The 18,042-nt window shown below is 42.6% G+C and overlaps 1 protein-coding gene across 3 annotated transcripts in view; it reads left to right on the plus strand.

Moving 5' to 3' along the window:
• Positions 1 to 17,487, plus strand: part of LOC111141159 (calcyphosine like) — a 29,773-nt gene extending 12,286 nt beyond the window's left edge. Inside the window, exons 1-5 of one of the 3 annotated variants that reach the window (XM_022493519.1) lie at positions 1,700 to 1,945; positions 4,648 to 4,825; positions 5,137 to 5,346; positions 9,845 to 9,948; positions 16,937 to 17,487. In XM_022493519.1, coding sequence (XP_022349227.1) covers positions 1,785 to 1,945; positions 4,648 to 4,825; positions 5,137 to 5,346; positions 9,845 to 9,946 — 651 coding nt within the window. In that variant the 5' untranslated portion in view covers positions 1,700 to 1,784 and the 3' untranslated portion in view covers positions 9,947 to 9,948; positions 16,937 to 17,487. Of the gene's footprint in view, positions 1 to 1,699; positions 1,946 to 4,647; positions 4,826 to 5,136; positions 5,347 to 9,844; positions 10,223 to 16,936 lie in introns of those variants that run through there. The other 2 variants (XM_022493521.1, XM_022493520.1) reach the window with 2 other exon arrangements.
• The last annotated feature ends 555 nt before the right edge of the window (positions 17,488 to 18,042 follow it).

Genomic DNA, 18,042 nt, shown 5'->3' on the forward strand with positions numbered 1-18,042 from the left:
GCCTTCTGTGGGGTGCCCTTAGGGCTAGAAGCTGGGGTCAAGCTCCAGGAGTTGTCAGTTTGACGTCAGGAGACAAAATAGTAACAGGAAAATGAAGGTTTGAAGAGGCTAATGCTGCCAGGAAGGCAGCTGATTTGGGCTGTGGCTGAGATTGCTGGATGAGTTTGAGACCTGTGTGTACAGGCCCACTGGGAGTGGAGAGAGAGGCCTCCGAAAGCATGGCGGCTGGCCATCTGGATTTCTGGCAAACCCGTTCCTTCGCTGCTGGAGGAATCGAGGAAGGATCCAGACAGCTTTGGGCAGACCAGTTTCTTCTTCATGTGGAATAAAGCCACCAGGACCTAATGGACAAAGGCCTCCTTCTTGCCTTGGGGGTCTAAGAGAACTGAGAATTACTCCCAGTTACATTCATGTCGTGGGAACAGAATGTGGGTCAAGAAGGAGAGAACTTCTAAGTTGGCTCTTGGGACGTGTGGTAGGAAATGAGGCAGTTGGGAATTCACATCCCTGACTTATCTGTTGTGGTCTCAGTTTTCAGTTTGAGTCCCTCGCTCTAAAGTGAAATAATGAGATTTTTGTGGGGGAGAACTCACCACTTGTAGTGTAGATGAACAGCCTTAGAGAGCATCCGTCTGAGAGTTGTCGGCCCCGATGAAAAGAATTCCCTCCTCCTGGTGTGGGCCTCAGGAGAATTGCCAGCACTAGGCCAGGGGCAAGGCATGGGAGGGGGGGAGCCCTTGAGCCAAGGGCAGATCCATTCCAACACCATCTTTTCTGCATTTGAATGCTGTGTCTGCCTACCCCTCAACTGTCTTGCTTCTTCATTCACAACTCCCATTAAGAAAAGTAATTTCTAGAATCCCTCATTTGCTGGGTCAGTGAGCTCATAGGAGGATTAGTTGTTTTTGGAACAGAGAGGAACTGTAAAATCATTCAAGCCTTTCACTTGACAGAGAAGGAGAAACCAGAGGCCCAGAGATTTGCTCAGACGTTGCTGGGAGGGAGTTGGAGTCTGGACTAGAACCTGGGTCTCCAGGCCGTCATCCCAGAGTGCTTTCCACTTCTGCAGGTTCTGAAACCCCAAACCACCCTGCAGGAGTTTGTGTGTGGCTCAGGGACCTCTCAGGAGGGAGGTTCACGGTACCCACTCTCTCCTATTTCTGAATATTTAAAACACAAAAGCCAAACTGTAGACAAAAAAAGATCTTATATCTACTTGTCAGGAGAGAGAGAGTATCTGTTTACCGTTCTCTGTCTCAGGAATCCAGGTAGTAATGAACACCAACCTGTTAATCAAAACATGCCAGTTACGGGCAGGGATTACGAGGGCCCAGTGTGGAGCAGCTCAGCCAAGACAGAAACAATAAAAATTAATGTTTAGACCAAAGAGGAGAATATTAAATGTGGAGTCAAAGGGAATATGTAGAATGCTAACTACAAGAATAAAGCATAGAACGGCGACTCAAAAAGGAGAATATAGGGAAGTGGGACTTTTCATTTTATGGTGGGAGGAGTGTTTCGACAAAATGAAAGTGTATCTGGGAAAGGCTGTTTATTTGAACTGTTGTCCAGAACTGTTGTCCAGGCTGGAGAAATCAGATGTCCTCAGGACCAGAGAAGTAAGCGAGGAATACTCCAGGCACATAGTTGGTCTAGCTAAAAGCTGGAAATTCTGAGAAGTTCGAGGCTTTTCCCAGGAAGTGGATGAGAGTGTTTTCCTTCTGGGAGAGGCTGCTGTCCCCCTGCCCAGCCAGAAGCTGGGTGATGAGGCCCGAGCTCTGCTGATGTGCTGCGAATTTTCCTCTCAGATGGCAGGGACAGCACGGCACGATCGAGAGATGGCAATCCAGGCCAAGAAAAAGCTCACCACGGCCACTGACCCCATTGAAAGACTCCGACTGCAATGCCTGGCCCGGGGCTCCGCAGGCATCAAAGGACTCGGCAGGTAGGATCCGGGCCAGGGGGTGGCAGGGGGCCAAAGTAGAGATGCGGGACACAGCCAGGTGGGGCTATGACTAGCTCTGGGTCTTTGAGCAAGTCTTGGCCTCCTAGGGTCTCCATTCCCTAGTTGTAAAATGCAGTTTGGAAGAACTGATCTCTGAGGTCCCTTGTGACAATTTTTAGTTCTTTGTCCGAGATTCAGCAAGGCTGTGTCTGTGACAAGAGAGCCCAGCTACTGGGACACCTGGAAGTGAAGGGAGAGGCATGTCCAGGTACCAGAGACACGGAGCAGGACCTGGAGAGAGATGCTCCTAGCAGCTGTGACAATAGGGGCTGGGGTGGAAGAGGGAGGAGGTTGCTTTCAGGTGGTCCTATCTTGCTCACCTCTGCGGGGCCACAGAAATTGCCTGTGGGATATCCCACTGCAGTGGGATTCTCCCAGCTCCATAGAGCCTGTCCTCGGACCCCCTGATAGTGGGAGAAGTCCTCGAAACCTAAGGAGAAAGAGATTGTTAGCCTCCAGTGGGCAGATCCTGTGCATTCTCTCTCTCCTTTTTAAAAGATTTTTTTTTTAAGATTTTATTTATTTATCTGACAGACAGAGATCACAAGTAGGCAGAGAGGCAGGCAGAGAGAGAGAGGGGGAAGCAGGCTCCCTGCTGAGCAGAGAGCCCGATGCGGGGCTCGATCCCAAGACCCCAGGACCATGACCTGAGCTGAAGGCAGAGGCTTAACCCACTGAGCCACCCAGGTGCCCCCTTTTAAAAAGATTTTTAAAAATTAATTAATCAAGTAATTTACTTGAGAGAGAGAGCATTTCCGTGGTGGGCAGGGGGAGCAGGGAGAGAGACAAGCAGACCCTGAGTGCAGAGCCCAGCACGGGGTTTGATCCCACCACCCTGACCGAGCCAGAATCAAGAGTCAGACGCTTAACTGACTGAACCACCGAGCCCACCATTACCTCTCTCTGACAGACTATAGGAGAGCCTGCCATGAGCCAGGTGCGTGTACATTCGTGGGTGAACAAGGCCCCTCTAGGCCCCAGGCAGGCCTTAGACTGAGGAGACTGAGTGTCACGGAAGTGAGAATCTCCGTGGTGACGTCGTGTGTGAGAGAAGTACAGGGCACCCCCGCAGGGGCCCCGGCCTCTTGCGGACGGCTTCTCTTCCAGTGAGGTACTTGCTGAGTATCAGGAGTGTCACGTTCAATGGTCTCAAATTCTCACAGGAAGCCCAGTGCCGTCAGAAGTCCAGACTGTGGACACATGGACCCTGGTGGCCAGGCGGCCACAGTCCAGCAGGGAGACTAGCCCACTTCCCTTCACTACCGTATCACCCTAACTTCCAAACTCCACCTCTTTCATTCTGGAGTCCTATCACTGTCCTTGGTGCAAACCCCTCAGGGACACTGCCCTCTCACCTACTCACTGACCCACTCAGTTGAGTCCCTCTTGCTGCCTGCATCCCCACCCCCCAGACCAATCCCTAACAGCCCTGCCCCTATGAGCCAGTTTATTGGCTCATTTATTGGCTCGTTCATGCTCCAGTGTGCCGTCTGCCTCTGCCCCTTTACTGGTTTTGCCCTTTCCTTAATCACTCTTCAACTCAAGTGGAAGCTACCCCCTCCTGTTTCCTTCCTTTCCAGATTAGACTGGGGTTATGGTTTTTTGAGACCGCATTAGGGAAGCACCATTTTCATCGCATCATGTCAAGGATGCATACTGTCAACTTGACTTATCACTGTTGATGTTGACCTTGATCATCTGGCTGAGACAATCTTAGGCTGGCTTCTCCAATGTAAAGTTACTGTTCCCTCCCTTTCTGTATTGTACTCCTTGGAAGGAAGTCTCTGTGCAGAGCCACACATGGGGAGTGGGGACTATGCTTTCCTCCTTGAGGACAGAGTATGTGCACAATTTATCTGGAATATTTCTGCAAGAGAAATTTGTCTTTTCTAAATAATATTTGCTTATTTCTTTATTGAATCATTTACTTAAACCAATACGGACTCATGGATATTTAGTTTATACTTTGGGTTACAACACAACACTATTTTATTGCCCAAAATGTTGAAGCCTGGGCCTTAGGAGCTCTTTCACTTGGCTCCTGTGTCCCTTTGATGTAGCCCCATCAATGTAGTTTTGTTTGTTTTGAGCACTTCCTTACTTTCTGGTATAAGATATTCCAAGCTCATCTTGTATATCATGCCCCAGTCCTAGAATCAGACATTTCTCCAAAAAGCCCCATTCCTTTTATTGAAGAATTGTATTAGAAACCAATATCTAGGCTCTAGATGTGCTTGTTAATGGGGTGTTACTTCTAGGTTCTTTTAGCTGACAGAAAAAGAAAATATATGATATATGTACATAGCCACCATTATAAAATCATACAGAATATTTTTACTGCCCTAAAAATCCCCTGTGCTCTGCCTATTCTCTTCTCCCCTTTCCCTTGTCTTTTTATTGTCTCTATAGCTTTGCATTTTTCAGAATGTCTTAAAATTAGAATCACATAGTACATTTTATTTTATGAGAGGCTCAGAAGAGGCTCTCCTCTTTTGGGAGGAGGGTTCAGAGCAGAATCTAGGGCTTCTGTATTTTACTTTAAAAAACTTTGAGAGTGTTTATTCTTAAATCTTTATCCTTACCCTTTGTTCTCTGTTTTTTTTTTTTTCCTTTCTTTTTGTGTCCGTGTGTGTTTTCTTTAGAGTGTTTCGAATTATGGATGACAATAACAACCGAACTCTTGACTTCAAAGAATTTGTGAAAGGGCTAAATGATTATGCCGTGGTCATGGAAAAGGAAGAGGCAGAAGAGCTCTTCCGGAGGTTTGATAAAGATGGAAATGGAACAATAGACTTCAATGAATTTCTTCTTACATTAAGAGTAAGTGGCCTCATAAATCTGTATCTGCTGAGTTTGGCTTTCACATGGTTTGGGTTGGCTATTTTAAGGTTTTGTTTTCAGAAGTTGTCAGTGCACTGTGGAGGAGATGGGAAGGAGATCAGTAACAGGTTTAGGGACTTTTCAGAGTAATTGTCATGCATGTTGTTTAACGGCACACAAACCATTTCATACCCTTGAGAGGAAACAGATATTTCATGATGTATGATACAAAACAAGCTCATTTACTTGTGTTATCTGTATGTGTGTGTGTGTGTGTGTGTGTGTGTGTGTGTGTTTTTCTATTTATCTAGCCTCCAATGTCTAGAGCCAGAAAAGAGGTAATTATGCAAGCTTTTAGGAAGTTAGACAAGACTGGAGATGGAGTTATAACAATTGAAGATCTTCGTGAGGTATATAACGCCAAACACCACCCTAAGTACCAAAATGGAGAATGGACGGAGGAACAAGTATTCAGGAAGTTTCTGGATAACTTTGATTCACCCTATGACAAAGATGGATTGGTAAGTAGAAGAGCTTAACTTCAGTGGAATTTCTTCTGTCGAATTTGTAATTTTAGTTAGGAAATAGAGCCAAAGCTTTAAGAGATATGTGTAACATATTCCTTATAAGTAGAAGTAAAGTATTTCCTTAGAGACTATCTAGAAAGTTGGGAAAGGAAGTGATAAGATATGTGTGTGTGCACATATATTGGTAAGGGATCCACACACGGCTAAATACCCATCATCTGGAGAACGTGGTCTTTTGATTTAACACTCCATTTCATGGTCACTGTACTTACCGTACTTAGCCAGCCACATTCCAATGAGCTAGACTGCAGCAGAGCCTATTCAACTTCAAAATGAAACCATAATTTAATTTTTTGGAACATGATTCACAAGGTGTTTCAGGCTGTGGCAGTGCTTTTCACACTCACCCCCACAACATTGTGTGTCATCACACTTTGCCATGCAGGCATGCCATTTAAGGGAGGCCTTCAATAAAGGGAATGCCAGATAACAGAATTCACTTTAATTTCATCTTTAGTGGGCTTTGAGATTAACTTGCATTTGGAAACTACAGTGGCCTCAAAAAAACCACCCCACCTCCATTAACTGGTATCTTTAGGCTACAAATGCATAGTCTGATCGGCTAAGGAATTGCATTTCTGCAGCTGTGTCACGCTGAGATGACTGTCAGTCATCTGTCTTTTATCAACAGCCGTAAGTGGACTTTGGAACTTGGCCTCAGTTCTGCTATCAGGTGTCTTGGCCGCTCTGATGATGGGGAAGGGAGTGTTCTCCTTGGCTGACAGTCAGTGCAGCAGAACCCTAGGGAGGGTTCTTCACCCCCGAGTTACACAGGAAGAAGAGTGGGGCACTGGGCAGGAGGAAAGATGGCAATGGTAGGAATAGGAAACAAGGCTTCCCCTTCTGAAGGGAATTTCCCCCAAATCTTTCTGTGAAACTTCATGGAAAGTCTTATTAGCAAGGGGTTAGGGGACTACCTTTCTTTCCTTCCTGCTGACATTTTCCCCCAGGGGACAGAGAAATACCCTTCTTTTTAGTTGAAGGAATTATAGAGGTGGATTAAAAGAAGGGGTTAGGGGGAGATTTTGTAGGGCAGCCTAATGCTTAGGGACAGACATAACAGAACTGAACCGTATGTTTTCTTCCAACATAGCCGGCCTTTGATCTCTGAAATGGGAGTGGAAAAATAGTCAACTGCCATTTCCCCAAATTAGCCCACCTCTACATGAGATCCCAGGGTATACTTGCCTGCTCTCTGCAGGTGGTTCCTTCTCCCCGTTGCCAGGGGAAACCTCAGCTGCTCTTTGCTCTAACCCAAGTCAAAGTGGCCGGTTGTTATGATTCAGCTGATTTAAAGTTCCCACCCCTGTGCTTTCTGACATTTATTCTAACAAGCAATCTCAAGTTCTCAAATACTCGTAAAGGTCACTGGGGGTTTTTAGCAGTTATAGCGTTTGATATTACCTGAATATCACAGACCCTGTATAAATGCCCAGCTGACTGTGCCTGATCGTCATCTGGGGGGATGGATTAATAATGTACATTGCTGGCTGCCGGGCAGAACTACAGAACCTGATGATTTTTGGGTGGAGATCAAGGATTTGCAATTTTAGTAAGGGCCCCCGATGACTCTTAATCATGTTCGCATCTGAGATCCTTGTCTCTAAAAGATTCAGAAGTGCCCCTTTTTAATGACTACATATAATACGTACATGAAACTTATGCGGCGTAATTACAGATCTAGATCATTTATTGAGTACTTACCTACTGGGTATTGTGCTAAGGGTTTTACAGAGAGGTCTCACCTAAAAGACATAATGAAAATGCTTCTGGAATGTGATTCAGACTTTTGTACACTGAATCATATTTTAAATGCACAAAGAACTGTTCATGTAAAGAAACTTCATGGTAAATTCTTTCATAAAGAGGATAATTAGTTCTTAACTTATCTTTCCAAATTGAGTTGTTTTATACATCAAGATTTCTTATGATGAAGCATAGCTATGTTTGAAGCCAGTGCACTCATTTATGGTTAAAATATATAGCTCCTATCCAAATAAGACAGAATTTAGACTAAGGCAAGAAATTTAGTACACTTCTCAGCTAAGGATGATGCTCAAATTTGTGGCTAAGCTCTCAAGTAGTCATAAAGTCTCCTGGGGTTTATAGTAGTCATGGATTTTAGTGTAATGGTCCTGTACTAATAATTCCCATACCCCGCCCTCCAAGCAATGGGTACACCAGAAGTCATGTGGATGAAAGCAACTGTATAAAGTATGAAGTGAACCTTATATTCACTCTGATTCTTTTTTTTTTTAAGATGTATCTATATAATTGAAAGAGAGAGAGACTGAGCAGGGGGAGGGACAGAAGCAGGGGGAGAGAGAGAGAATCTCAAGCAGACTCCCCGCTAAGCATGGAGCCTGAGGTCGGTCTTGATTTCATGACCCTGAGATCACGACGTGAGCCAAAATCAAGTCAGATGCTTAACCAACTAAGCCACCCAGCCACTACCCTCTCTCCTATTCCATCTCTAAACCCCACCCTAGTTGGTTGAGATTTTTACTTCTTGTTTTTAATATCTATGTTTGAAAGTTTTCATTTATATATTTCATTTTACAATTACAAATATTTTTTAAAAATCTCTCAGAAGTAGATTAGCCTTTGAGAGAATATGGGTCTTGTTGTCTCATCTATCTCATAGAGTTTTTTTTAATAATTAAAATTATTTTAAATATATTACTGAGTATATACAAATTACCTACACTTACCTTACAATTTTTTAATATCAGTCTTAAGCAGAGAAAAGGGTACTGTACTCTGTATCATGACTCAAATATTCCCCTCATTTTCATCTGGGACACTCTCCATCATATAATAAATAGCCCATCAGCTAAGATAGCATCATCAAGAGGCTGACCAAGAGCAGGCATGTCCGCTTCCTCACTTTTTACTAATGTCCAACAAGATAATTCAGTAGTCAGGTATTATTAGTGAAAGGTGCTTTACTACGATGAGGGCAAACTTGGGGAAATCATAAGATTTGCGATTCAGGCTATTCTCTGCATAAGGCGAGTCTCAGGAAACAAGCAGACACCTCACTAAGAATAACTGATGGCCTTTTCTGACATGATCAAATATCTTAGCTCTGATGCCCAGTTTTATGTAACCTGACTCTCAGGTGGGGTTTCATGCTAGATAATGGACGAATGCAAAGGAAGACATAGGTAAAGAAATTGAAGAAAGGAGAACATTAAGAGTATTCTGATTTTAGTAAAAGCTATGTACATTGACTTCTACTTCTAGGCCACTGAAAAGCCCAGCTTAACTATTAGCTCAGTCCAATGACTATCTTCCTTCTGGATCTTACTATCTTGGGCTCACGTGGGAGCTAGGTATAGGTAGTGAAATATGGATCCTGTGGCTTTTCTTCTCTGTTCACTTATAATTGCAGCAAAAAAAGGTAAGTGGGTGAGTCAGCTCCATGATTCTTAGAAGATATAGTGGGCATTCTGTGGAAGAGGGGTTTATTTTTTATGGGTGTATTTATATGGATTTATTTATTATTTATTTATGGGTTTCACTTTTTGTGATGCTGTTAATCCTTTCTGACACTTAACATTGAGGGCTAACAGCTATCATAATTGTTTCTGTGTCCTCCCATGTACGCGGGGCTATACTTGGGCTAAATTGATTGGTTAGAGAGCTCAGTCAAACAGGAAAACAGTTCTTTCCCTGAGTCACCTAATTACGTCAGCCCGTATAGTTGAACTGTAGCGTACATATCGTCTATACCTATTAAAAAAAAGATTGATAACTATTGTTTCTTCTTTCTAGAAGGAAAGTAAAATAAAATTCTAGCCTAGGTAAACAGATTAATTGATATTCCAAAGAGACAGTTATAGACACAGAATGGAGAAAGGCCCCATCCTAGGGGGTGTGGGAAGGCATGGAGTAGAGGTTGCCTTTTTTTTTCCCACTCACTTTGTGCCTTGAAACGAGTACATTCTATCTTAAAAAAAAACATGAGGCCAAGGAGTATTTAAGTAGAAATCTATTTCTTTAGCCACAGGGCAGAATCCCACTTTCTGAAAGGTGAACCATTACTTGCCCTGACCCAGAACCTGAGGCACTATTTCTGACATGTTGTAGAAAGTCCATACTAACTACCACTAATGAAACTTCTTTCTCATTCTGCGTTTCAGTCACACTTATCCAAACAGATGGACTCCTGCACTTAAAGAAAGGCGAGAGCCTGTGTCTCACTTTTCATTTAGGTTGGTCTGGAAATTTTCAAGACTTTCTACTCCTCTTTCCCCTCTGCTACCCCTCATGGCCATCCTCCACTTGACTGTTTGAGATCTACTCTTGATCTGTGTCACTAAAGAGCCTTGCCCAAAGTTTCCCTCTCATTTCCAGGTACTGATGATGGGCCTCTACTGAAGCGGTGGGAAGCAAAGTTTTGTTTTTGTGTCTGACTTTTCCACTGCAGGTGACCCCTGAGGAGTTTATGAACTACTACGCAGGGGTGAGCGCGTCCATTGACACGGATGTGTATTTCATTGTCATGATGAGAACTGCTTGGAAGCTCTAAATGTAGGACCTGGGGACCAGGGTCTTGGGTATGGCCACGTGGCTCCAAATGGTTAAACATCAGCTCCAAGCCGGGATCACATTTGATTTCATGTTCATCCCAGTTTCTTTCGTGTCAATGCACACTGCATCTTCGGGGGCAGAAAAGACAGGATGTAGTTCATTGTGGCCTCACTTCGCTAAAGCTGTTTCCTTAGCTCTACTAGAGGGATTAATTAAAATAAGATTCAAAAAGCTACTAGAGCCGGGCTCTAGGATACATACAACTGTCTAATAAACATAGGTGTCTTCCTTGGCCATAAATAAAAGTTTGACTATTTTAATTACAATCCCTACCCACGCACCCATGGTCTTTCACCACTTCATTTTAGATGGTCGGTTTCTAGGTGGGAGAATTCACCTGTTTTTATATCTGACTGTAAATATTTAAGTGCTTCAGTTCCAAATTGGGACCAGAAGAACCACACATCGGCCTCAATTTTTATATCTGAATCTTAAGTTTCTCTGCCAGTGGTTTAGGGAAGCCTCAGTTTGGTGAGTAGGTTTAGAATGACATTTTTGGGTCATCTAAAGTGTCTGTGAGAGGGGAGGCCATTTCCTTGAGCAGGTGAGCTAGGACCATCTGTGTGGTTAAAGTCTCAGGCTGGGCTGTGCTCTCAGATATTATGTGGGACCTCTTGCCCTGTGAGTGAGCAGACCATATCAGCAAACCTTGGTCTGGTGGAATGTTCATCTCCCCCGTCCCTGCCATGGGCCAATAATATTGACATTCCTACCAGTACAAGGGGGTGGGGTACTTGAGTAGGTCTGCTACTCCAAAATTTTCCATCTTGACACTTCATGGCACAAAGTGTTCTCCTCCCACATCTAAGCTTTGGCTTCATATTGTCAGTGTGTGAGAATCTCTCCATGAAAGGCTTCTAAGCAAAGGCAGTCCCAGCTACTAGCAAATAGATATTGAAACCACCACTGTTGCTCTGTGTGTTCTGTGTCTGGGCCCAGATGTAGAAGCACAGTGACAGCCCTTTGACTATGACTACCTGCCTTGTTACTCGAGGACAGTCCTTTTTGTCACCTCTGTTCCTGGCTGCATTCATCCCCTGCTTTGGGGATGTGGATTGAGATAATAGTCCCCTTTATGATCCCATGTATTTAAGTGGCTCTGGGTTTAGGGTCAATCAAACACACTTGCTGTATTTTGTACTAATTCACTTGTTTACTTTTTATCTCAGAGAGTTGGAAGTGGAGATCAAGATACACATTGATTTAAAATTTGTGAAAGCAGGTGTTTCCAGATAAGAATCATAGAAGTTTGTTTCTTGTCAAGAAGCCAATTTCCCACTTCTCTATGACAGGCTGGACAAGTGACCTTTTTCTTGAGGATAGTAGCATCCCCAAATTATGGGAAGTTAGTTTTTCAGAAATTGATTGCACAGGTCTGGCTTTCCACTGACTTTATTCTCTAGGCTTATGTAGAGATTGGCAGGCCAAAAGATGCCAGGTATTATGAAGAAATATGTAGAAATGAGGTAGAAATCCAGAAGAGATTATGATGGAAAGCATAGGGGAAAAAAATCCATGTTTTCTGTAACCTGCACCTTGCAGATGATGGTGAAGGAGAGGTCCCAGGTTTCCTGGCCATGATTTCAAGTGTATTGTTCTAGATAGACTGTGCCTTTGATTTTGGGAATGACTCATACCTCTGCTTAATTGGAGAGTTAGCATGTGATTCTGAATAAGGACTAGGTTGTAACTATCAGCTTTGTCTTCCCTAGTCGTACTCTTGTTTCCTGTCTAATTGGGGCACGGCTATCAGATTTCAGATAACCTGTACCTCAGCGTGTATCTGGCCACATTCAGATGTCTCCCTTCCAGCAGGTCAGATTCTGGGCCCACAAGTGAGGATTCCACCAAGGACCCCTGCGCCCAGTAAAAAAGATCTAACAACCTGAAGGTCAAGAATCATTACATTCCTATTCTGAGTCTTAACTGTGATTTCTGGCCTCGTCAGGGCTCACTCATAATTTAACTCTTACTCCTTCTGGTAGCAGGGGAGGAACAAACAGTCATTTAAGAAAAATCATTTGCTAACAACACTTTTCTGGATGTATTTTCTATTTATTTGACTTACACAATTTAAATATTACTCCATTTCCAATTTAAAAAGTAAATACCGAGGTCAGAAGCTAAACACAATGAAATATCTCCAACCATTAGGAGCACCTTACCTTTGGGGCCAGGACCCCAGACAGGAAGGAAGGAAACAAGCCAAAGAGAAGAAGATGAGCTTAGCAGCTTTTCATGAAACAGAAACAGTATGTAAAAATTCTGAGAATCAGGATTGGCCACAAGAAGCCACCAGTATCAATACTGAATCTGGGTTCTAACCCTTTCCCCCGCCCTACCCCGCAAAGGCAAAACTAGGCAAGAATGGTGGTCTGACCCTAACCAGCTTCTTCAAGGGCTGGTTCCCATCCTGCCTGAAGAAGTCTTGGTATTGTAGCCTGAGGCAGAATTCTTCCAGCCCATTTGCATGGCTAATTTTCCTAGACATTCGAATCTTGATAGGATTTTGTCCCAGACCCAAATGACACGCTGGAGGGTGATGCATGGCTCTTTGTAGTTTGGTGGCAACACGGAACAACACTTCATACCCTAAGAGCAGCTTTTTAAGGCAGAGCTGGGTCCCCGCTTAGTAGGCTGCAGATTGCCTTTGTCACAGTTCAAGGTTGAATACATCCCATCAGTAAATATTTATTGAGTCACTACTATGTGCCCTGTTCTACTGTAGACTTTGGGGGTAGAGGAAGAAGCTATAGGATAAATGCAAACAAAACCACTGGCTTTGAACCCAAACCAAGAGCCCAGAATTCAGAGATAAGAGAGGAGGTGAAGCATCAGCACTGAAGGCAGGATAGTCGGGGCCCTTCCGATGGCAGTGTGCTGTAGGACCAGGCAGTAAATTTATTGAATGTAGGCAGTCTATCATGACACTGCCAGGAAAAGACGCCTTTATTCTTGGAGGCAGGTCACTGTCAGTGTTTCACTTCCCTTGGCCACTGTGAATTGCCTCACTGAGTCACAAGAGTACAAGTAGGTAATGATCCAACCCTCTTTAGGCAACCTACAGAGGCAATTTATTCTGCTGATGTTTAATCAAGTGGAGAGATGAAATTAACCAAATATGTATTCTTGGCTGGTGTGTGGGGGCCCTTCTGCTCCTCCTTCATGAAATTCTACTAACACCCTCTGAGTGGTATACCTTTTTGGATTTATGCACAACCCTCTGGAGCATAAAATGAACACCCCCTCCAAATTCCAGTTTCTCAGATCGGTCAACAAACTTGCTTTCCTGGAAATTATAAGCTGCTGTTGTAAATTAAGAGCTTGTTGAAAGAAGCAGCAAGGTTTTCAATTTTAGAAATGCTTATGATTCAAGGAAAAATAAAGCTGCCAAAGGATCTGATAGGTTGTCATATAATGTCATCTTCATGTAACTGATCCTTTGGAAAGCCAGTTTCTAAGTGTGCTTCTACTCCTCCAAGATGCTGATGTGGAAACTACATAACTTCGATGAGATAACTAGTTTTTCCCTTGTCTTAAAAAAAAAAAAAACAACTTACTAAATGAATCCCTTAAAATTATGTCTTATAAGACAGATGACGAGTGAAATCTGTTGAAAGAAACATAAACAAATGATTGATGGGGGTTCTGAGAAGCTGCTGTGTGAGAAGAGTTCTTTTGCCACCTCAGTTGGTGTGGTGAGAAGCTTGTGGTGAAGCAGCTCTTCCTCTCTGAGAATAGCATGACCTTCTTGTTTTATTTTCACACCTGCTTCGCCAAAACCAGTATCTTCCCTCAGCAGAATAGAGTGAAAGGTGCTCTTTAGGAGTGAACCCACTGAAAATGTGAGCCACCGACCAGTAGCTGAGGTTTTGATAATGGAACTTGCAACAACCAAAAAGGTATATCATATCAGGGAAAGAAAAATCTCAAAATGAACTGGCCTGTTCTAGAGTCTTCTTACTCTTCATAAATGGAATTTATTTGTTTATGATTTCTCTGGAGTATGATACAAATTCTAACAGCCACTGAACATGGTTGATGCCATTTCTGTTTCACCAAAGTTCTTGTAAGCACCATGAGTTTCCTGTTCCCACTCTCGTTCCCAACGTGGGGACAAGTGCCGCGCGGCTCAGATGTGTCATTCTGCACGAGACCCCATAATAAATTTAAGAGGGACCCTGTGACTCAGAGCTCAAGCACCTGAAATTTTGAAGCAAGATCTGAGTATGTAGTTTGTAATCCTGTCATGAAAGACTTGAATAACTTTTTCTTTACAAACCTTTGCACTTGGCACTCAGACACGGGTATTGATTCTGGGAACATCTTGATCTTATACTTGAAAGGTTTGAGTTGCTGGTCTCCTAGAAACACTCAGACCACATGCGGAACTGATGATGGCCCATGCTCTGAGAGAGCCTTGGAACAGAAAAGGAACCTGTAATTGAGAGAAAATGACAGATGACAGAGTAGCTTCTCTTGCTGGGGTTATAGTGAGCCTGCAATTGCTTCCACCTTGATGGGATAAAGTGCAGCACAAACGCAGATCATTACCAAATGTCAGGCATTACCTTCTGAAATCCAGATCATTCTTTTAGTTTCCAAGGGGACTACAGAATAAACTCTGTTCCACAGATTTCATCCTGAGTCATGCCTAAAATTTCATTTAGCAACATCATTCCACAACCATTTATTTAAGATTATCTTTGAAGCTGCACAGTAAATAGAGTAAATCACCATTAATTTAAGCTCCTCTAATTGAGCTCGCTTAGGTAGGGTTTGAGTGAAAATTTACTTCCGTCTCACCAACACTAAAAAAAATGGGTTCTTAAGCAAGTCAGTATATAAAGTTTATAAGAGCTCTGTGCTGGCTTATGTGCATGTATGTTTTACAGGTACTTGGAGATATCTGTTTGCACATAAATGTAATTAAAATGCTAGTCATAAAAAGTTCCCACATATCTGAAAACGGCCCTAGGCCAATTGTTCATTGGCAATACTTTATTTATCTAACTGTGACTCAAACAATTTCTAGATAGTGAGGAGTTCCTATATGTAAATCTTATCCTGATAATATCTTTAATTGAAATTGAAGCTGAAAAAGTGTTTTATAAAACAGAATTTCAGTGACATTTATGATATAAATTTTCAAATATTTTGTTTAAAAAATCTATACATGCTTGTAGTGGGTAAGCTATGTATGCATTGAAAGCAAGAATTTGTCATAATGGAAACAGTTAAGATATTGCTTTGAGGAACCAGAAATTGAGAAGATTTTGAGCTACAAAGTTAGATCTGATTTAATATCTAATACCAACTTTGTCAATTTATCACATTATCATATTGTGTCTTGCCATTCACGTGATTTTCTAATTTAACAGAATTCCCTCAATTGAAGGCTTGAAACATTAACAACTCTGTACTAAAAGAGGTCATCTAGCTTTTGTTTCTGTTTTAAAGTCTTTCCAAAATATTTTTCTCTTTAATAGCTAACATGTTACATATCATGCTTCTTTAAAAGTTTACTTCCCAGGGATGCCTGGGTGGCTCAGTGGGTTGGGCCGCTGCCTTCAGCTCAGGTCATGGTCAGGGGGCCTGGGGTCCTGGGATCGAGTCCCGCATCGGGCTCCTTGCTTGGCAGGGAGCCTGCTTCCTCCTCTCTCTCTCTGCCTGCCTCTCTGCCTGCTTGTGTGTACTCTCTCTCTCTGACAAATAAATAAAATCTTTAAAAAAAAAAAAGTTTACTTCCCAGATGGTGCTTTTGGATCATTTAAAATGTTGCTTGTGTGATAATTCAGTTGAAGGTGATGAAATTTCTTCTTTGAAAATGATAAGGCCCTTTTCAAATTGTACTTGCTCATGTTTTTAAAAGGACAAAATGTAACTTTACCCCCCACCCCCAATTATTTTGACAGCCAAGAATGAGAGTTTGAAAATTTGATGTCTATATTCCTTTTCCTGCAGGGTTGGACTACTCCCATTTGGCAGGCCAAGCAAGTTCCAGCAATGCCCAGCCTCTGAGTGGTACCCCTAAGACTGTGGGGAATAGAATACTCTGTGTGTTTGTATTAAGAAACAGGGAGAGTTAAGAGGGAGGAGAAAGAAATGGAACCCACAGGCAGATTTCTGCTCTTTTAATTTCATTGCCCATTATAGGCTTCACAGGGCCAACGACGAAACACTAATACACATCCTGACCAAAATGAGAAGTTTGCCTTTTAGCACCTCCCATGTGGCTAGTGCCTTACATCCTGCTATTGAATCCCAGCCATCGTGGATTCCTGGGTGTCCAAGGATCCTGAGAAGCACCCCATTCTCTAGTTCTATCCTTTATTTCAGTCATCTTACTTAAACTTCCTTTCCTTAAAGAGCTTTTTTACCTGTACATTTATGCTATAAATTTCTCTATTCTAAAGTATTAATAATAATCACAAGTATAATCATGCCAAGTATGCTCTGGAGTAGAATGGTCCCATTGGACCTTATGTGATGATGGAAATGTTCTCCATCTGTGCTCTCCAAGATGTCAGCCTCTAGCCACATACGGCGATTGAGCAATGGAAATGTGGCTAGTGCAACAGAGGAATTCAGTTTTTCATTATGTTTAATTTTAACAAATTTAAACTTAAAAAGCCACGTGTGATTAGAGGCTACAGTATTGGATAGCACAGCTCTAAACATTTTTATCTTAATGCAAGAAGTGATGGTCAGTGGGCAGGTGGGTCTTTAGCCTACCGTGCAAGGGCCCCACCTCAGAGGGGAGGGGCAAGCCAGGTTCCCTGATCCCCAGTTACCTGACTCTGCTTGATTGTCAGTGGCAGATCAGACTCCATTGAAAACATTTCGGGGAGAATGTAAAATGCCTTACCATGTCTCACATATTTTGACACCATTTCCTTCTTTTCCCCCTGCCTTTTACCCCTCTCAGGTTTCGAAAGAAGAGTTTTTGAACTATTACGCTGGTGTCAGTGCTTCTATTGACACTGATGCCTATTTCGTTTTAATGATGACAAAATCCTGGAGATTATGACTTTCTGTCTGTTAATTCTTTTGGAAATCGGGGACTCTCAGAGAGTGGAATGACTTTGAAAGAAGTCCAATGCTATAGATTCTTGATAAGGTGTAAACTAGTTTCTGAAAGATCTAGGATTTTTAAAAGCAATAGATCTTCAGTCATCTTACTTAATGGCCTGGAACATATGCATTGCTTAAATGCCTGAGGATATATTTTTAAATCAGAAAGAAAGGAAGAACAGAAGGAAGGAAGGAAGCAAGCAAGCAAGCCATGAAGTGAGACTGGCAAGTGGTTCTTCGGTGAAATAATGTACCTCTTGTTATAGTTGTTCCTCTTACAGGGGTAAATGTAGATGTTTCCCCAAATCTCTACTTGTTCCCTCTCTTTCCAGTCTTTAGCAGTGGGTGATGATAAAAAGATTGGAAGAACATCTGACTTTGTAAAATTTCCTGAGCTTACTTATTTTAATGTATCTCTTGGTGAATACAAATAAAATTTATTTTATTCTGAAATTTAATGGTCTTTTTTTTTTTTTCTATCTTCATATTTTAGGCCAGGGATTTAAAGTCAACAAATGCCCACACATGCATGAACAGGGGTCACAAGTGATTCTGGTGACAAAAGAAAGGTGAGCTCAGTTGGCCCTCTTGGTAGAAGGCTAGGATTTTGTGGGATCACGTCCTGGGTCAACCTATCAGGAAAAAAAAGACTTGGAGGCTTTCTGGAACTTTAGGGTACACCAGTGAGGAAGACTTTCAAACTGTTTTGGGAATTCATCTTTGGAACCCACTTTTAGGCTCCTCCATAAGGCAGATGATGCAAGGTTTCCTGACCCATTTGTCTTCCTCTAATATTTGCTTCTCAGGAAACAAAAATGGCTGGAAGTTGACCACACATATAACCACAGACCTTCATCTTGGAGAAATGAGGTGGTAGAGAAAAGCCTGGGCTTTTCACACTTTAATGAGCCCCCAAATCACTGGAAGAACTTGTTGAAATGCTAATTCTGATTCAGAAGG

The sequence above is a fragment of the Enhydra lutris genome, unplaced genomic scaffold, assembly GCF_002288905.1.
Source record: "Enhydra lutris kenyoni isolate GAN:26980312 unplaced genomic scaffold, ASM228890v2 scaffoldscaffold5, whole genome shotgun sequence".
NCBI lineage: Eukaryota > Metazoa > Chordata > Mammalia > Carnivora > Mustelidae > Enhydra > Enhydra lutris.